The sequence below is a fragment of the Drosophila melanogaster genome, chromosome 2L (genome assembly GCF_000001215.4).
Source record: "Drosophila melanogaster chromosome 2L".
NCBI classification, from domain to species: domain Eukaryota; kingdom Metazoa; phylum Arthropoda; class Insecta; order Diptera; family Drosophilidae; genus Drosophila; species Drosophila melanogaster.
Window position 1 is genome coordinate 18,352,731 of NT_033779.5, and position 21,365 is coordinate 18,374,095.

The window sequence follows — 21,365 nt, forward strand, 5'->3', positions numbered from 1 at the left end:
GATTCGGTTCTGGCCCACTCCAATTCATTCCACTCCATTCCTCACAATGGCCACATACACGCTCTTCATTTCGAATGCTTTTCCTGGCTTCTTATGTGCACGCCCTTCTTCTTACACTAATAAAAAAGCCATTAAAAAACTTTAACTATCTGGCACGTTACATGTAATAAAATATAATAACATTAGCATAATACATATGTATATACAGAAAGTTCATGCTAATGAGGAATAATTAAATTAATTTTGTGTTGTTTTGAAAGAACTATTTTAATACATGGTATACTTGAATTTTTTAATCTTGCATTGAATCATCATCTCTCGAACACTATATTGCATTCTCTACGTAAACTTGTATAATTTAACTATTGATAATTACCCATTTCTTTGGCTCAGTGTTGGCTCAACCCGTTTCGTGTCTTGCGAAGTATGGTAGTCATGTAGGCCTTGTAGGTTTTAAGTCCTGCAGCTCATAGTACTTCCTTCCTGGTTGATTCCGGGCCCCGAGGACTGGGATCCGAAGTCGTCGGAGTCAGAGTTTCGCAGTTTATTCGTCACTCAAGAAGCGAGTTTGGTTGTTCTCGGAAACGTTTAACTCCGTTGATTGATTGCAGTCAGCAGTTTTTCGTTCTTTATGCAACATTTATTTGCTGTTATGCGGTTAGTCACAGGTCTTAGACTAAATCCCTGTCCCCCATTTTCCGAGCGATTCTCTTCTCCTCTTAACTCTGTTTGGTTATGCTAATGCATTTTTTTGCGGGCAAAGTTTTTGTTGCCGCCTGTTATCTTTAATTGGCTTTTGAGTCATTTTATTGTTGGTCGTAACAATGCTTCTTTGTTTGTGTTGTTGTTGTTTTCGTTCTTGTTTTCTCTGTATGTTCAACATATGCCCATAGCTATAGATCAAGTTACATAAACACACACACACGCACACAGATACAACCATGTGCACAATCAAATTGACAGGAAAATACGCCTACAGACCCGCCCACAATTTTATAATTGGTTAAGTGCTATTCCCTTTCCTATTTTAGTGTGTTCAATGATTCATGTCTAAAGATTTGAATTTGTTTTCTGGGCTGGAAAATGTTTTGATTTTCTATTGCGTAAAAAGCTCAAAGGAGAAGGCTAAACTGGCACTAACTTCTTGGGCTTACAGGAATTTAAAATGTTCTTTGCATTTTTAAGGCATCTTGCTGTGTATAGTTCTTGGGGTAAAATATGAGTAAAACAATGATCAGGTTTAAATTTTAATAAATTCACTGGCAAACAATATTCCTGACTTTTGAGCTTAGGGAAATCCGGTGCACATGTTCGCTATTGTTTGATTATTATCGGTACCAGATTAGTTTTATTATTATTTTTTCAGAAGCTTTCAAGCATTATAAATTTATAAAATACCTATAGATGCATTGTACTCAACTTTCTTTAATGTAACTAGCCACACTAATGAAGTGAAATTATTAGCTTACCAGCACTGTTGAGCATCATTCAATAAAGTTGGATCGATTAAATTCGAGTTTTAATTAAATCCAGCTTCAGCTGCAGGATCCCATAATTAAGAAGTGACTAGTAAAAAAATACATAATAAAGAAGTGGAGTACTGGAAATGAAACACTAATCGAGAATGAACTCTGGGCGAGAGAATCGATGGACCAGTCATTCGTTTATTGGTGACTTTTTAGTTACGGAAATTGATTGACATAATAAAATAATCCTTGAGTGTTAATTGAAATGGACGAGGCGGCAATGTGATAAAGAGGGGCAAAGCGAGCGCTCCATTTGATAGACAGCTGGATCAGGTGAGACAGGTGGGACAGGTGCGCAAAAAGGGCAGCACGAAAGAGAGGGTATAAAAATGGCAAAGGCCATGGGAAAAAAATTACAGCAAATAAATGAAATTAATGCGACTTTTATTGAAATGAAATTTGCCGTAAAAACGAAGCTAAAAAAGCGAAACAAAAAGGAATTTGTGACAAAACGAAGGAAACGCACAATGGGCTAATTAAAGTACGAGAAGAAGGACGACTCGTAAATTCGATTAGTCGCCAGTTCGATTCCATTCTACTTAGCAACAATTTAATCTTTAAAGCTGCCCGCCTTCAATTGAATTTCAAAATTATTTTGCCGAAAAGGATTGAGGAGAGCAGACGCCCCCGACTTATTTACCATCAATCAACGGCGCAAACAAAGCCAATAGCAAGTTCAGGCCCGGGAAAAACTTGGCTATAATCTGCCCAGGGGCTTACAGTACGAAAATTTTAATTATGCCCGGCTTAATGCTGGAAAAACTTTTGCCACGGTCAGTTTGCCTCGCCCTCTGCCTTTTGCAACTCTCCCTTGACAACACAACTGAAATAGCAAAACTTTCGCAACATTTTATTTATTTGCCAAAAAAAACGAATAACGAAAAGCATCTAAGGAGCAAAAAAAGAGCGAAAGAGAAAAGTTTAATTTAGAAAACCCTTTTTTCACAAAGCTCCAGAGATTTCCCCGCCGGCGACCGGGGAAAACTGTCAACCAATTTTAATTGACTCGCAATCCCCAAAATACAAAATACAAAACAACTGCTTAAAAGAGACAATATCACAATATCAAATACGCATTACTTTCTGCACCCAATTTTAATTGGCCCTGGACCCAGAACATTGCGCACTACAAAGTTGGGGTAGGGAAATTTATTTCTGCCCACTCTGGCGTAAAATTAAGGCACAAGCTGTCTTGTGTTTTCCTTTCGTTATTTTTTATTTCCGTCTCAATTGCTGCACTAAATACTTTGCACAAACATTTCACAAAAGCGAAGCGAAGCGAATGTGGGAACCAGTTTTTGCCGCTCCCCGTCCCGGAATCGCGTGTCCCAGCCCGAGACATATGTTAATTTTTGCCCGCACTCTCCCGACAGGATGATACTTTATCAGCCCTTTAAGCTGGATATAGCCTTTTTGCCCTTTTTGCCTGTTGTTAAATTAGCTAGATATGCCTATGCCGCCTATTCCCGGCATTTTCAACGCTCGAGTGAGAAAACCGTGGCTAAATCAACATTTGATCGGCGTTTGCGAGTTAACAAGACTCGACAGCTGCCTTTCGCTAAGGGATGAAATTGCAAGTTAATCTGTGAGGGTTGTAAGCCGGTGGAGAGGGCTAGGATTAGGCTACAAGTTAATCAAATTATTGCACAGAAAACCATGTAATTAGGGTTTGTATCCTTGCGATGTTTTTGATTAGGTAACTAATTCCAAGTGTCTATATCTTCTTAACACTTTAAGTTGTCAAAAATTTGCAAAAATATTAAAGAGTAAATTTGTATTTTAAGCTTTTTCATAAATACATATATGAAAAAAAAGTTCCTGCATATATCTATTAAAACAAAAAGCGCATAAAGAAGTTTCGTGTTTTTAAATGAAAGAACAATTATTTTATTTCCTCTTTTTGATTAACATCTGAATAAGGCTGCTCTTCGCCCATGTCAGTACTGTGAGAAGTATAAGGTTAACTACTTAACCTGACAAATTGTTTAGCAGCGCTTGGCTTTCTCCTTGTAGTTTCGATTGAACGTTTGAAGATGAGTTCGACGTTGACTGCGACGATGAATGTGACGATGATTGAGACGACGACTCGGACTTCGACTCCGACTGAGTCTTGGAGCTCGATTGATCTAGTAGCAAGGTATTTCGATTGCCAGCCTCCTGTCGTTGTGCTTCAGACTGTGATGCCTGCGATGACTGTGATGACGAACTCTGCGAGTTTTGTGAGTTACTGTGCGAGCTTGAAGAAGAGGTTTTCTGATCATTTTCCGTCTGAATTCGCAGTTGTTCCTGCTCCTTCAATCGCTGAAGAGCGGCGCTTTGAGATGCAGAACTTTCTGTGCCTTGTAGGGAACTAGTCTGCAGGCCAGTGGATCCAGCTTGAAGACCCTGCTGTGAGCCTTGAGCTCCAGTACTTTGTATATCTTGCTGTAACTTGGTCTGAGAACTAGAGCCAGCAGATGAGGACTGTTGTTTATTGATTGATTCCTGAGCTTGTTGTTCCTTCTGTTGTTGTCCTAGCAACAGCTGTGCGTTTTGTTGTTTTTTAATATCATTTTGTCTACGCTGCAAAAGGCTCAATATATTTTGATGCTTTTTTAATTCTTGCTGTAGACGAAACTGATCTCGGTAATCCGACAAATCATTGAAATCCGGCGATAAAATATACAGTCCTGTTGAAGCTGGCTTGCCAATTAGCCCTCCGCCTGATGGCAATTTGTCCAGTGAACCGGGTTGGGGGACCAGCTTAGGCTCAATTGAAGGACCTTGATTTCCAGGAGCTGGCTTTCCTTCGGAAGGCAATTGTCCGATAATAAATAGATTGGATGGGTTACTTCCCTTTGATATTTCTGCCTGCGACTTCTTTTGGTCTTCCAATTCTTTTAGTTTTAACTGTTTCAATTGGTAGCTCAACTTCTCCTTATTTAGCTGCAGAATATTTTGGTATAGCTCATGTATACGTCGCTGAGAGTCCGATTGGGTTTGTAGCTCAGACTTGCCCTTCTGCAGCAGCTCTCGAATATTTTGCATTTCCAACTTTATTTGTTCCAATTGCCGAAGATTCTGATCCCGCTGCAACTGTAACTGCTCCTGCGATTGTGACTGTGACTGTGACAGTGAGTTAGATTTTGACTCTTGCAACTGGCTTTGGGTTTGTGTATCTGATTTTAGCTGATTCTGCTGAAACTGTAGAAGATTTTGCAGCTGTAACAGAATTTGCTGCTCTAGCTGCCCAGGCGACTGTGATTTTGAACTGGGTCGTAAGGTGGGTTGCTCAGCCAACTGTTTCTGTTGCACTTCTGTAAGTTTCTTTAGTTGCAAAAGGATTTGTTGTTCTAAATCTGATTTCAATGCCGACTGCGTCTTCAATCTGGATTGCAGTAATCGAAGAAGTTGCAAATGTGACTGGATCTGTTGCGCTACCTGTGACTGTGGCTGCGACTGTGAAGCAGATTGCTCATCTAATTGCTTCTGCTGCAGTTGCCGAAGGCTTTGTAATTGCAATTGCATTTGTTGCTCCAGCTGTGACTTGGATTGTGACTGAAACTGTGAAGCAAATTGCTTATCCAACTGATTCTTTTGTAGCTGTGACTGGATTTGCTGTCCCAGCCCTAGCCGTGACTGTGATAGTGAAGACGATAGCTCCTCAAGTTGTTGCAAATTCAACTGTTTTTGTTGCTCTTGCCGTGTCTTGGATTCGGACTGCGACTGTGATGCAGATTTGTCATCTAACTCTTTTTGCTGCAGCCCTTGAAGAATTTGAATTTGTGACTGGATTGGCTTACCTTGCTCTGACTGCGATTGTGATTGTTCTTGTAATTGTAAGTTGGATTGAGAATCCGATTGCCTCTGCGATTGAATCTGAGAAGCAGATTGTGCGGCAGATTGCTCATTTGACTTTTGTTGCAACTGTCGCAGTATTTGCAATTGCGTCTGTATCTGTTGCTGTCGCTGTGACTGCGACTGTGACTGCTTCTGTGACTCGGACTGTGACTGTGACTCTGATTGTGACTGAGATTCTGAAACAGGTGGGTTTTCCAACAGTCGATTGCTTTGCTCCTGTGCCTGGAATTGTGAAGATGCATTTGATTCAGATTGTGAGGCAGATTGTGACTGCGTCTGGGATTGCGACTGAGAATCTGCATATCTCAACAGTTGCAACTGCAATGCAGGTGATATTTTATCTACTTTATCCCGAGAAATCGTTTCCAAACTAGGATTATTTCTTCCTTCTCTTAGTGCTGACACACCGAATCGAATATGTAAGTTATTGTTCTGAACTTGCGTCTGTTTCTGATCTTTGTCTGAGAGCACGTCTTGTGCATTAATTAGTTGTTGATTTGGAATTCCAAGTAAATTGGCTGACGGCAGGAGGGATGGATACTGACTGTACGGCCCATGTATTCCTATCTGATTTTTCGTAGAAATAGTATCGACTTTTGGATAGTAGATAGGCTTAAGTATCACTTGTGGTTGATGTACGTGAATCACTTGTGAAGACTGCAAATATTAATACACTTAGTTTATGGACTCAAGATGGGTGCAGATTGTCTAATTACCTCGGGCTTTGGGGTCACTTTCGGTTGCTGCACTTCAATCAATGGCTGTGGGTTTACTCCAAATATCGGAGGACTAAGAATGTCCCTAAACGATTCGTGAACTTTTTCAAGATTTTTCCTGAAGCAATGCTTGCACAAAAAAGACTCACTGGGCACCAAAGTGCCGAGGAGAATTAGGGCAATAAACTGTTGGCACGTCAAAGTCCACATCTTTGGACCAAGTTCGAGATCAAGTCGAAAATGTGTCTTATATAGGGCATGAGGCCATAACACCGTGAAATAAAATATGCCATGGTTTAAATGGGTTCTCCTACCGAAGATAAGCACATTATTATGCTTTTACATCACAAAAGGTTATAGATCTAGAAACCTTGGCCATAAAAATGTTCTGAAAAGGAAAAAAAAAAATTATTTGCAGAACATTTTAATATTTTAAAAATAAATTGCTTGTTGAAGGAACGGTCAAATATGAATTCATTTACATATCAGTTCATTTTCAACAAAATTGATAAAGTTTCGAGTAACTTAATTCCCATTTACAACACCCCCAAGACCATTAACCATAACAGCCGTAGTGCACCTTAAAAAAAGTAGAAAATAAATAAAATGTAAAATGGGCCACAACTTGTTTAAAAAATAAACTTAATTAAATTGAAGGCATTGAACGATGCAACAACTTTACAACGCTGTGCAACATAAATGGGTAAACTGTATGGAAAAACATATATTGATTAATAAAAGGGATGAACGAAAAAACGTGAAATATACAAGTGCAGGCTGAAACTGAAACGCAGTCTCTTCAAACGGCTGACTCAATATAAATTTTCCGAAACTGCTTGTGTAATGTGAGAAAAGCAAAGTTTTCAGCCTGATTGTTTTGAGTTTGCCTGCGTGGGGAGGGGAAAAACTATTTGATGATGACAAAAGTCGGTTTTTTTGCCAGACTCCTAAAGAGATTGCCTGCGGGGCGTTCGTCTATTGTGATTATGCGATGGCATTCCCCACTGACAGCGAGCCCAAGGGGCAATCTGCAGCCAAGTCAAGCCGCACGGAAGCAACAAGCAACAACCTCGGCTGCAGTAACGTGCAACAACAGCAGCTGCAACACCAGCGTCAACAGCAACTTCAACGCTTCATTACAAAAGTCTGGTCAGGAAGGAGGCGTTTCCCAAAAGAGACCAACGAGAAATGAGAAACCCGATAGTGAGAAAGAAAAAGTGCAAATAGCAGAAGTCTCTGTACTTTTCCTTCATCTTCAACTTATCTGGCAGATACAATTGCTGAGTTACTCTCTCATGGCAAAAGAAAAGCAAAACATTCGAGGGAAAACCAGACGACTGCCTTCTGCTTGAAGCTCGGCAGGTGGCAATTGAAATTATGCAACAGTTTTCAGCAAAGTTTATTTAAAGTGGGAAAGCTCTCTGGGCAGCCGCAACATTTTGCAATTCTCACACTTATTGCGGATTTTGTTTCTTTTACGTCTGCCAACCTTGACATAGTTTTATTTAATTGAGGAAAAGAACCTATACAATGGAGTTAACTCACAACCAGCTGCTAATCAGCAGCCCCTATCTAAGAGCCCATCAAATAGCAAACTCTGTTGACAGGGAGGGATAATAACAGGGAGTTAGTTTCAGCTAGATCTAGATAATTGTGCCAGAGTCATTCAATTAAGGCAGTCGAGAGACTGTCACATTGTCTGACATTTATTAACGTGCAATTGTTGACAGTTCCTTTTGGGCAGACCCACTGCATTTGACTCCTATTCCTATGTGTGTCCTTTCTGAAGAAAGACAGGCATAAGGTATGTGCTTATGGTTTGAGTTGTTATGCGGGCCTTGTGCGTTGCCGATTGTTGTCAGTGCTGCTCGGAAAATGAGTGCAATCTGCGGTTAGTTATCGCCCGGGGGTGTCTCGAATGAATGGTTTGATGCCAAAGTAAAGGGAGTTGGCCTACTGCTGGGCTTCTGCATTGAAATGACCTAATGAAATTACTGACAAGAGACGGTTATCACTAATTTCCAATTATAATCGCACAGATGAGCATTCAAAGGTTTAATCAATTTGTTTTGCAATTGAGAATCTGATTGATCAAATTAAGCATACTCAAAAAAAACAAGTACCAGTATATAATATTGTCGGGACTTATGCTGACTGCAAAATAAAATTAGCTCATTTGGTGCTTGTTGTCACAGTCTATTCAAATTCAAATCCATCTGAATCCATCTAGCAGCTAATTCCGTTTAACAGAATCCGAAAAGGTGCTCAGATTTGAAGTCGCACACAAGCAATTACCTTCTGGCGAACTATCGATGCCACCTCAGATTATATATTGTATATTGCCATTAGAGCGTATATCTCGCTTATAATTCCTATAAATCTGCTCATTCCGAATGTATCTACGTATATACACATGAGTTGTCCGTGCTGAACAGTCGTGTTGACAGTGTATGTCCGGGGTCTCCGCCCCTCTCTAATCGCCGGTATCCAGCTGAGCCAGCAGCTGAGTTTTTCCTGACGCTGCTTCCACTTGAATAGCAGGCTGTTAACATGTTGCAGCATTGCACACAGTTACACGCGTCGCCCCTTAGGAGTTTTGCCCCCCACCAATGCAGCCATTTTCCGTCTCAACTGATGTTGCTGCTGCTTTTGCTGTTGCTATTGCTGTTGCCAGTGTCATCTGTCAATATTGATTTAAAATCAATTCATCTCCCGTTGCGCCAATGTCTGATTTTCGACGGTCCGAGCGCACAGCTTGAGGTTTTCATTAGCCGGGAGAATTTTTCACCAATTTCCCCCTCTAAGCAGACAAATTTGCCGCCATGGCGCTTCAAGCATTTGCAAACTTTTGCATTTCGGAAAACTTCAATCAATTCATTCGGTTTAAAATATCGTTACGCTTTAAACTTTTATAAAAAGTGAATGGGTTCAAGTTACTTTAAGATTGGTCTCCGTTCATAACATTCCTTAATATTCCTATCTTGTTTCCGAATTATTTTTGTGGAATTTAACAAAATATGGTAGCGTTAGAATTCAAACCAATTTCCAAAGTCGCACTTTACTTGTGTAAACGCCCCGGGCGAATGCCTCTTGAATTAATCAAATTTAGAGCCACGACGACGCACCTAAAAAAAAAAAACTGAGGAAATGTAATTCATGTGTAGGACGGTGGCTCGATGACGATGGCCGATCCCTCATTCTCGGTCTTCATGACACTTGTCCATCAGTTGGCCAAACAAAACGGGTGGAGGCGTCATTTGAGACGTGTTCGCTCCACCCAAAACGACAGCGATGACGATTACATGGCGGGCACAACCGGGAGAAACTACTGGAACTACTGAAAGTACAGAAACTAAAAAAGCAAAAGGCAAAAAGCAAAAACCAACCACCCACCCGATCCAGCGACTCTGACACGAGTTCAATGCTCCTTTGCAAATATGCAAATTCCCGCTCGATGCGATTCAATTTTTTTTTGTATTTTTTTTTTATATTTTGGGTACGCGCGCACGCACAGCCAACTTGAAAAGCGGCTTAAAGTTGTTCCACGGCCTTGTTATTTAAGAATTACTGGGTAAAAATAATGTTAACTTCGCTCTTGGCCATGCAAGGACCCACTCGCAATGCAAACGAGTAGAAAATGCGCTTTTCATTTGCGATTCTGGACCCTCCGACTCCTCATTTCAATTGCATTCAACGACGCTTAACATTTTCACTACCAAAATGAATTGCACACACAACGCACTCGTATCAATAAATTTTCGCTCAACAAAAGGAGGCGGGAAAAGGGCTTTCCACTACCGGGGGAAAAGCCATGAATGACACGAGGACTACAAGGCCTCGAATAGCGTGGAAAATATTTTATTAAATGCAATCGCCATTGAGTACCGAAAAATAAATTTAAAAAATGTGTACTGCTTGTGAAAATTACACGACAGTACCGAGCAAAGGCGAAATAATTCTTTTCATTGTTCACTTACACTTTTTTTTTTCTTTTTTGATATTGAAAAGCTTTTCGTAATTGGTTTTTGATTTAACACATGCTCAATTCAATTGAGACAAATTTTGGCTTGTGCTTAATGAAACGCATGTCGGTTAAATAAATTAAAAAATTGTGGGGCCTATAGCTAACTAAAGTTTGTAAATGACATTTTAGCCGCAAATCCAAATCTGAAAAGCTTATTTAAAATCCTTAAATTATTAAACACAAAACCTTTTGCATATATTTGCATTGGCCGAAATAGTCGAAACAAATTTTGACAAATATCAACACAAACACAAAGTTTTCTGACAATAACAGAAATTGACAATTATAAAGCAAATTGTGGGCAAAAGTAAATGAAATTAGTTTACTGGTTTATAAGCCTAATTCAAATGCAAAATGCTCACACACAAAACTTTCGTCACACATGTTGGCCATAAAATTTGCATACACACAACTACAAGCCTTTATGACTTATAGAGAGCCCCCAAAAATGTAATCAACATTCGCCAAATGTACCATGTGAATTTAAATTTGCGATTTAATTAAATCAAAGCATAAATTGTCTGAACTTTAAATGTGGTTGGGGCACATGATGGCCTCAAGGAAAATGAGTTTGGTCTGGTTTTGTGTTAAGAAAGATATGCACGTGTTGTTCTTACAAATGAGTTTCCATTAAACGTAGACAATTGAAAATTCAATTTTAATAACTGTTGGTGTGTGTTTGTTGACATTTTGATTATCCATTAGATAACTTAATAAGGAGAGGAGTCATTTCCCTGAATGATTGATAATTACTCAGGGTCTTTGTCGGCAACTACCGGCAACTACTACTAGTAGTAAAATGTAGTCGCACAAAACTGTAAACTTATTTTGGGTTATAAAATCATCAGATAGATTATAAGGTAACTAACAAATTTGTTGGCAGTTTCATAATAAATAAATGGGACACATAGATGCGAACATAACTTAGTCGGTGCCGCAAGTTGTTTTGTAAGACAATTTGGCCTACGTTGTTGGCACCTTAATTCACTTAGACGAAGAAACTTGTAAAAATGTATTGCCATGAAAATGCCAAGACAGCAACAACATGTAAACTAATTTCAGTTGAGTGACATACATTGGAGCAGAGGGAAGGGCGGGATCCCAGGTAAATGCTGCATGTGCAACATGCACACACACACACGTGCGGCCAATTTTGGGGTGACGGAGAATTTTAAAGTTTTGCGTCTCTAATTAAATTAAGCAAGAGGCCAACTAGAAAAGTTTTCCAACACCTGTGACAGCGCCTTTCGGACCTCCTGTTTCAGTAAAATTCCCACCACTTAAGGACGTTTTCATCACCTGTTTTCGCATAGGGTCTTGGGGAGCAAAATTACTTAAATAATTACTAAAGTTGTCTCAGCCAAAAAATTTTAGATTTATGGGGTGAAGTGCAGGAACTTTTGATGTATTTTCTTAGATCATTTTTGCATGCTTTTCCTTGTTAATTATTTCTCAGGGTATGCATTTTGTAAAGGTTCATTTTAAAACTGAAGTTTTTTTATTCAAAGTAGCCAAGCCCAATGGAATATTTAACATTGTAAAGAAATCGATATGTTATTAAAATTATAATGCTTGACCGAAAGCAGTATATTGGTGGATAAATTTTCCTCAGTTGTAACTATTGCACCATTGTTGCGAAACATTGTTGTCGCTGCAACATTTGGCTTAGATACATGTGTAAGGGTGCAAAATCACCCCTTAAAATGTTGGGAAACCTTTTTGTGAATTGCAGCCAATGGAAACTGTAGGTATTGGCATCTCTTGGTATGATGATGTTTGCTTTTTGCGATGATGATGTTGATGATTTGATGAGGATATGGCGTATATAGCGGCAGATTGCTCACCCCGAAAAGCCGCAGGAAACCCAATGGCCATCACAGGTTTCTGTGGCCCTCAACGGTAAAAGTAAGCGCAATTTGGTAAGCGAAAATTTCATTAGAGCTAGCGAAATTTAATAAACCCATAGCGACATCGTGCGGATGGCAAAAATGGCAGCACAGTAAACATCAGCTTGAGGTGAACAGCAACCCCGGGGTTAGAAGCTTGCCATGTCCGCACCTTAACGAAGAAAAAAAGGGAAATGGTGGAAAAACCTCCAACAAAAATTAATTTTTCCAACCAAGGGTTGAGATAGTCGTTCTCAAAAAAGGGGGATCAAATATACATATCTCTAAAATTGTTCACGGTACAGCTTGTTTCGGATAAATGCTTGGCATATTTTTGCGTTCCATTTGCATTGAGGTCATAGGTCACACATTTCTCTCACACGGCGGGGCGGCGACCATTTTTGATTTATTCGACGCGCCCCGACACACAAACACAAAATGGAAATTTATTGGTTGCACCACACAATTTTCCGCAAAAAGGTGAATCAGAGGCAAAAAAAATCTAGCTTTACTTTGTGGATTTCAAAAATGGTGGCTTTTATGGGGTGGGTGGCTCAAAATGGCATTGATGTGGGTTAGAATAGCATAAGCCTGTAGTAAGCTTAGGATAACGAATTGCTAATAAATCGATGATAGTCTGGTACAAACGATTTTTGCTCTTAAGTACACAATCATTTTGTGGCAAATATATAGTTATATTGAAGTTTAAAAGATACGACATACCTTAAGGAATAGCAGATGCACCACCTTTTTAACAGGCAAAGTATGTCACTCAGAGCGTAAAAAATTGTTGGGCAATCTTTGTGTGGTTAAGAGCCCATTTAAATTTATCAATCAATTGCTCGTGCTGAGCAACTCAATCGAAAACAAATGCCACCCAATGCCACCTCAGGCTTTAACCCACTTGCACCCGCTTGCACCCGCTTAACCCCCCGGTGCACATCCTGTTAACAGCTATCTAAAATTCCATTCGCTTTGGTTGGCAATCAAACTATCCGAATAGATTTGAATGTTCTGAACGCCACAAATTGAAAGACTCACCTGTGAGCGAGAAAAGTGAGAGAAATTTAGCAAAGGTCGTGAGGACAGGTGAATAATGTTCGCCCAACTGCGACTTCATTAATTTGAATGTGCAAAATAAATACGTGAAAAATGCTCTCATATTTCGGGAACAATTTAGGGGTCTTGGTTTTCGCAGTCGGTGGCCTCTACTGTAAAAAACGTAATTTGTAATGAAAATCAACCCGAAATACAGGCAGCAAAAGTTGACTGTGGCGCCCCATTTGGGCCACGGCTTGTGGCATTGTTGGCATTCCCATTTTCCAGCTCCTCCGTTGTTTCAGATACATTTTTGGTTTCTTTTTTTTTAATTTTTTGTGTCTTTTTGCATATGAAATATTTCATGAAGGCACTTTAAAGCTTTGTGTATATAAGGTGTGCTCGGCATGGCGACGGAAGGGCAATAAAAATTCCGCAATGGCGTTAGCTTTGCATACGTACAGCAAAAAGCCCCAAAAACTGTCGCACATTGCCGTTATTTTATTTAGTTTCTTTTGCAATAAAATAAAATTAAAAGCATAGAATATTTTTTTCGACTATTTACGAGACTATTTATGCACCAGCCAAGAGATCTCCTTTTCTCTGTTGCCGTAACTCCATGAAATTGTATTACTGCACGCGATTCCCCTGAAAGCCATTAACCCAAAACAAACCCGAAAAAAGCGTGCAGATATGGTAGCTGTATCTCTATATCTCCCTAAGCCGCAAAAGTTTTCGTCGGCAGGAGGAGGGAGGTGGGTGAAAATATTCTGGCCCCACAGTAATTAGAGTAATAAGCAGAGATGTATGACCCATCGGTGTGTTTTTGTGCACATATGTGGCTACGTGAAGTTTGGAATGTATCTTTCTATCTTATGCCGAAGTCTAGCCTCGTTTTTTGGCTGCTTTTTCCTTTATTCTATATCAGTTTAATATAAATTTTCCTTGGTATGAAGCATAACTAATTTCGTTATTTCTTTTGTTTCTTTACAGGTAATATCATATTTCAATTAAACCTCAAGCCAGATTCTTCAGCACAATAATGCAAATCAAACAATAAAAAAAAAAACCCTTCAAAGGTCCAATCATATATATATATGTCGGAGAGGGGCAACCATAATGTATTTGCTCAATTAATAGGCAATCAGTAAGTGCCCCATCTTAACCCTTTGAAGCCATCGTGACCTCAAACACACAAATACACATCCACAAAGGCCCTCTTGTGGTCTGTGCTCCTTCAAACAGAAAAGTTAAAATGCAAATACAATTTGCCACTTTAAATCTACATAAATTGAAGTGTGGAAGGGGTAAGAAAAACAGAGGGGAAATCGAGGCATTGGAGGCCCTCTTGAAACAGTTTACAATAAACCGGAGTAAGCCCCCCGTTTCAAGGGTGTTCCATGTGGAAAGAAAATCAATGAACAAGATAAACGCTCACTAAAAATGAGTGTGACTAGAACAGAATAGTAGTGTTAGCTGGCAAAAAAAAATGTGTGACTAAAAGGTAGTTGTGAAGGAAAAAAATGTTGGTTAGAGATGGTTGCCTAACTGGAATTGGTAACTCTATGAAAGCCTATAACGAAAGTTTTTTCAATAGCAAATGTGATTATAGATAGACTTTGGTCCCTTTGGTGTCCCTGATTCTTACTGATTTTTACTTGAGGGCTGCAAACAAGGTCAATATAAATAGTGGCGAAATTTAAAACATTCTTGGTTATTAAATAAATCTGAACATTTTATATTCCTTGAAATAAGTTCTCTTTACCTGATCTACTACAAATAATCTCATTTCGGGAACCGTTCAATCATTTATTTTGCCAGCTGTGGGCTGACAGCTGAATTTTGTCAAATGCAAAAGATTGCACTCCTCTTTGTAATTACCTAGAAAACGTAGTCAGAAGCAAACGCATTCCATAATAAATTCATAATTGACAGAGGCCCTTCCCAAGTTACCCCCTTTGTAGACTTTGTTTGACAAATGTCCTGACGCCAGACGAATTTCACGCATAAACAGGCTGTTTCCACTGCCGACTTCCTCATCCTGTTTAGCTACTCCAACTCTACGCCTCTCCAGCGGCACTTCCGGCAAAACCCGGTGAGGGTTATTTTCCGGAACCCTTTTGGGTAATTGCAAAAACTATTAAGCCAAATTATGGGTTTTACTTTACGCCGGCGGCAACCCCTTTTTATTCCGCACTTGAGAATTAGAAGTGCCGTGAAAATCAAGAGCACGCCAAATTATTATATAGATTTAACCCCGCTCAATTCCCAAATATAATATTTGCAGATCTTGTGGAATGGGGCTAAATAATACATGTTGTGCGTGTGTGCATAAAAAGAGGTTAATATTTGTTTGCCTGCCCACGTTCACACACTGAATAATCTGACTGGATCTCGAACCCCCGATAATTCCCATGGTGCTCTTTAAAAGGCCCATAAAACTGGCGAAAAAAGAAAAAGTGAAAAGCCAGGGGAAAAAACAGTGCAAAATTTGTGGCGCCAATTGATGCACAACAACAGAAGCCATAAAAGAAAAACTCCAGCCATTTACCCCAAATACACTCAAACGCGGAAATGTGGGCAGCGAAAAAAATGAAAAGTCATTTTCACATATTTGTGGAGCTAACGAAACATTTTTCACTTTCGGCTAGTTCGGTTTGGTTTTTGTGCACCATGGGTATACTTTTTCCCCGTAGAGCTCATCAGTTGATAAATAATTTAAGCTACCGTATTTAAGAGGAATTATTGGCTGCAAAATACTCAATGGGGCAGGAGAGGTAAAAAGACGAATGATTGTTGCGACAATGGGTTGGAAGCCGACCAAATTGCAATTTAAATGCAATTCTTCATAATTTGATTGCAATGAAATTGTACTTATTTCGACACGGAGAACTGTAGTTTGCGGAGATTTTTAAACAGTTTCCAAATTGAATAGTTAATTTGTTCTGCGGCACATTTACAACCAGAGAAATATTATTTAGCAGACCAAAACGGACATACTACTCGAAAATATGCACGAAAGTATCACAAGCATTCTTATCATTATTTTTATTAATCTCTCCCCTTCTATGCTTTACTTAACACCGGCGAAAAAAATTAATTACATTTGATTCGTTTATAAATAAGAAATATAACTTTTGCTATTGCAAATCTCACATCCTCACATCAGCGCCTCTAAAGTATTTCCAAATTGAAATTCCCTAAATGCGTGTGCGCATATGTATTTTTTTCGAAATACCAGCCAAAAGGGTCCCATAGCCTGTTCACTGAAATTTTAATAACTCAATTACGCACACATTTGAATTCATTAGCGCAAAACACCCGAAAGGGGGAAAATCAGCAGGAATAGGAAGGATGTTAAGGGTAGCCAGGAGGCAGTAACAAATATATACAATCAAATGTATATAAATCACATTTAGCGCCGAAATAGCGTTGAGAACCGGGGGTTCCTTTTTATTTCCTATTCTAAAAAGGACCACAGGGGTGCATACAAAAATTCATATAGAGAATTTGGAAAATTATTACCTCTGCCGAAAGGAAAAGAAAAACTAATAACCATGTACGGATTTAATAATAAATCAAGCACACGAGAGAGAGAGTGAGGACTTTATATGGTTATATGGAACAGGAAGCGGAAGGAGGGACTCATGGCACATTCTAAATCCGCATTTCAAAAAAGACAAATACAAGTACGAACAGTAGCTTGCATACAACAATGGCCATTAGCCGGAATTATTCCTCGCACTCCCAAAATCGGACATTTATCATGCGTATTGCACAATGCTTTCCAAAAATGGCAGTTACATATGTCCCATTGTGGTGCTCTTCGCATTTCATTCATGGGAGCTCCTGATCTACCGAAAAGCCCCAGACAATGATCTCGAATCGGATGCGATGGTTTTTTCGGCCAGTTTTCAGATTCAGGTAGCAGATTCTAGTATAATCCTCATTTTCGGCTAGTTTCCAAGTGGGATTTTCGACCCTCCGATCCTCTCGTTAGTTGGGATTAGCAAACTCAGCTTGACTGCTATTATTGTTATTTTTCGTATTCACTATTCAATGAATCGAAATTGGGTTGTTCGAGGCGATAATTGACAGCTCAATTGGCGGGGTGGTTCTGCCTGATGAGGTCACTTAAAGGTCACTCGAGGGCTTATCGCTGCCCATGGAGAGGTAAAAGGTGGAGGAATGGGCCTATATTTCCACAGGCCTAATATAAATATTTGAAATATTTTCAATTTTTTGCAATGTATGGTATTCGCCATAATTTCGTCCAATCGATAGATTTAGTTAGTTGAGTTTAGTTTAGTTAGTTTAGTTTATATGGATCTAAAAATCTCAAACTGAAGTATTTTCCCCTCTTATGTGTCATAAAACTCCTTGTTACTAATTAATTTTAGTTTCATAATTAATCGCTCAGTCATGCATCATAAGCATCTTGTACATACTTTGAGCACAATAAACTTTCACACAAATATTCCTAAAATTGAGTAGTAAGCCAAATGCACAATAATACGTATTTATGTAACTAATCTCATTAACACTTGAGTTAATTTTCCATCTATTGTGGGATTATTCTAATGAGGCCTACTGTTCAGCCGAAGCCTTTAATCAAATTTTCAAATTTTCAAACAAATGACAAAAGAGGACGACGCGCAAATGTTCAAATTTTGTGCTACTTTGTGCTACTGCCATTTAACCATTTAAAGTCATTAACTGTCATTGTGGAAATGTAACTGAAGCTGAAACAGAGCACAATGCTGGCTCTGACAAACATTAGCTAAAATGCAATTTTCACAGCGCAAAGTGGGCAAGAAAGGCAGATTGTTTCAAGTTGGATGCAGACAGCACCTGTTTGCATTTTTCTCTTCGTTTTTTTTTTTTTTTTTTTTTTTTGTGCGCCACAGCAGCTGACACTTTTCCTGCTATTTGGCCCCAGGTAACAGAGAAGAGAAAAACTTTTTCCCTGCCATTGTTGTGGCTGTTAAATCCAACCCGTAAGTAGCCCAAAAACTTCGATCTAATCCGGGCAAGAAGCCCTGAGGCCCTCTTGACGTCTCAATTTCCAAATGACCAAGCTAATCACAAAAGGCTGAGAGAATGGATTTCCCATCCTTTTTTGTTTTGTTCGTTTTCCGCTTTTCCCTGATGACATAATTCGGAGCGCTCGAATTTCTGCCGCCTGACTTTACACACTCTGACATAATTAGGGTGAACTACCCCCTGCCACTGGCCATTTAAGTCCCCTATCCGTGAACCCTCTTAAAATGGCATCGACACACCCCTGAACACTTGTGTGCGCAGCTGGCTGTCTTCATTTAAAAATCAAATGCCATGCGCTGCAATTGTTTAATGAAAACTCCAGTTTTTTGTGTAGAGTGTAATATAAAATTATGCAAATTCGCCACGCTTTTCAATGAAGTAACAAAGGTGGGAAAGCTGAGTTTTGTTATTAATAAGAAAGGGATGTCATACTTTAATAAATGAATGTATTCCAATGCCATTGGAATAGAAAAAAGAAACGAAGTTGCACAACGACTTTTTACACAAAAACTATTTTATTAGCATTGCAAGTGTCGCCCTAACATTTAAAATTCAAAATCTGCATACACTTTAACTGTTCAAAATATTATAACATTTTTCTCCTTGGTTATTGCGGAGTCTTTTGCATTCGCTCTTGAATAAGGTATCGCATTATCTGACAAGACTTACCCTCACCTCAACCGTAGTAAAGTTGGGGTATTCCCCAAGAAGAACTGACATTTATTACGGCTCCATTTCCCTTTTGAGAAGAGTCCTGTCCTGCATAGAAATGCAAGTCAGTAAAGTCCTGGAAAATCCACAAGGATTTGCTCGGTGATAGCTGAAAGCTTTCTCCCATTCCCCACATCGAGGTTTGGATTTCCCTTTCGGGGATTTTCCACTCGTAGTTGATTGTTGTCAAAGGTCATGAAATATGCAAACAATATACTAGCACATTGTTTGTTTCCGATCCGATACGATTAGCTAATCGAAGCGATAAACTCAGTAGAAAAATCACGGCTGACCTGCTTTCCATTTTTAATGGCATCGTAGGTCCCTCGCTATTAGTAGATTAATAGTTCGCAGGCTTTTAGTCGAATTGCAAGTGCTGACTTTTCAATTGTCTGATGTTTTGGCAAATGGAAGTAGCTACGGTTAAATGCTAATCACCAAATTGCCATTTGATTGATAAACTGGCAGACACCCGCTCTCAATCGAAAGGACAAGCCACAAAAACCCGAATCGGAAGCGTTTCCATAGCCTCGACCTCAAGTCCGAGCAGAAACCATAATTAAATATTGCTCCCCAGTCTGGTGGTTGCAAAGTCCAAACTGGTTTGGGCAATAATTACTGAAACTTGGCACGAAGCCGCACCAGAGTTGAGATTTGCAAGGATGGAACAGAAACCGTGTGCACTTAGAAAAATTATGCAAATTTAACAATAGATGAGAGATCACATTTCTGAAATATTCTTTAACTTGAAGAAGTGCAGGAATAGTATGTGAGGATTTCAGAACCCTCTTCCGCCATTAATCCAATACCCAAGTGTTTCGAAAATGGTGTACATTTTTTTTTTTTTGAGTGCCTACATCGACAGGGATAGCTCATCATCATTAACACCCGTCCTGGCAACTCTCGTCGTCAATTGAGATGGGATGGAGGGGGACTTCGAGCCATTCTGCTGGTCGGCGGTCAGAGAATTGTTGCTGTGCCAGCATAATAATAAGGCGACCAGGGGAATCGATGACAACGTAAATCAATGCTCTAGCTGTAAGCGAAGGCGACTCGAAACAATCATTAATTAATGTCAATCGAATCGAATTGAAGCGAGCTGAAATGAAATTTGGCGACAAACGTTTTCCGCTCGAAATCAACGTAAATGAGCAGGACTATGGAGCACCTTCGGGTCCGGGAATCTGCGGGTTCTGCCAGGTATGAATTCCCAGCAATCCCCTTGTATTCGGTTGAAATATGTAATTCGGTTTACTTCACAACTGCCAGCAACTTTTCATTTTCCCATTGCAAACGTGTTCGCCGTGCTGGCAATGGAAATCTGCAGTCAGTTCTGGGAATCGGAAACGGAAACGGGCTGGAAGACATGACAACAAGTTTTTGGCAGAGCGAACATCAACAAATGTCCTGCAATTAATTATCTTCTAAATGTCTGCACAGTCGAGATGAATATTAAATGGGAGAATCTGGGGCAAGTTTAGGTAATAGGAAAATTGTAAAACTGCCGGAACCTTAACTTTTTGTCAGATCAAAAATTCAGTATTTTCTGATGCTTCGATTAAAATAGATTTTAACTTACTAAACCGCTGGCTTAATCCTTAAAATATATTCAAATTATTCATTTTCCTCAGATATTAAAAAAGCGGAATGTATTCAATATTGACAAGTTTTTTTCCCATCTTGTTCGATGCGTTTTAAAGAACTGCATTCAACTGGGCGTCGAATGTGCAGCAATATTTACACATTCAAAGATAGCATAATAACCGCATGAACAACTCATGCAGCCAATATTAAAATGCATTTTTAATGCACTTTTGCACTTTGTGGTTGCCACTCCCCCAGAAAGCTGCAAGTTGACTTTGCTTTAATTAAAAAAAAAAGTGGTAAACAGAAAAGGAAGCAAGCGAAAGGGTTTTGTAAGTGCAAACAACACGCATACGCACTGTAAGCCGGCTGACGAATTACTCACAGCCATTTATCAGGCTGTTGAATGCCCAATGTTCAATACTCGCCGGTGCTGTCAGCAAAAGCAACAGCATAATTGCAATTTAATGCACTTTTATTGGTATTCAATGGGCTGCGAAAGGGGGAAGCATCAACGTCATTAATTAAAAACACTGCCTCGCAGGCGGTGTTAAAAAAATAAACTTTATTCCCCTGGTAGTTATCACTCGGCCGTTCAACTAAAACAGGAAAGGCATACGTATGCAGTTGGTAAATGGCCTTGAGCCATGTCAAACAAAATCATACAATTTATTAAAACGGCAAAGCTTTTAATTAGAGAGCTACCTGGTACATCCTGTGTGCCCATCCATCCCCCCACCGACCCTCCTGAATTAAAAAGTTATTCCATCATAATAAATCTTTGGCTTGCGCTGGGTTTGCATAATTAGCCAGCAACTCGGACAACTTAAACTCCCACCTCTGCAGACGTTTCCCGGCCATGTCATAATTATGCAAACAGTGTGAAACTGAAACTGAAGCTGAAGCCCAAGGAGAAAAAGTTAACTAAACAAACCTTGCCTCATTCTGCTCCGGCTTTTGCTGCTGTTGTTGCTGTTGATATCCCCGGCTCAACTTT

General features: G+C 39.5%; 2 protein-coding genes across 9 annotated transcripts in view; one reads left to right on the top strand and one right to left on the bottom strand.

Moving 5' to 3' along the window:
• The window catches only part of Fas3 (Fasciclin 3), a 73,340-nt gene that overhangs the window by 32,629 nt on the left and 19,346 nt on the right, over positions 1-21,365 (top strand). The gene's annotated exons all lie outside the window — the stretch shown is intronic.
• Acp36DE (Accessory gland protein 36DE) lies at positions 3,317-6,298 on the bottom strand. Of its 2 annotated transcripts, none has more exons than NM_001299111.2 (2): positions 6,083-6,298; positions 3,317-6,023 (listed from the first exon to the last, which is right to left on the bottom strand). In NM_001299111.2, exons 1-2 carry the CDS (start codon positions 6,290-6,292, stop codon positions 3,495-3,497), a joined length of 2,739 nt encoding a protein of 912 aa, NP_001286040.1. In that variant the 5' UTR covers positions 6,293-6,298; the 3' UTR covers positions 3,317-3,494. The 2 variants fall into 2 exon arrangements, with proteins under 2 accessions (NP_001286040.1, NP_523594.1); NM_078870.4 differs by having other exon boundaries at positions 3,395-6,023.

Coding starts and splice junctions, on each gene's coding strand:
- Acp36DE (NM_001299111.2), bottom strand. CDS start 6,292: ATGTGGACTTTGACGTGCCAACAGTTTATTGCCCTAATTCTCCTCGGC. Junction 6,024..6,082: donor AAGTGACCCCAAAGCCCGAG/GTAATTAGACAA, acceptor TAATATTTGCAG/TCTTCACAAGTGATTCACGT.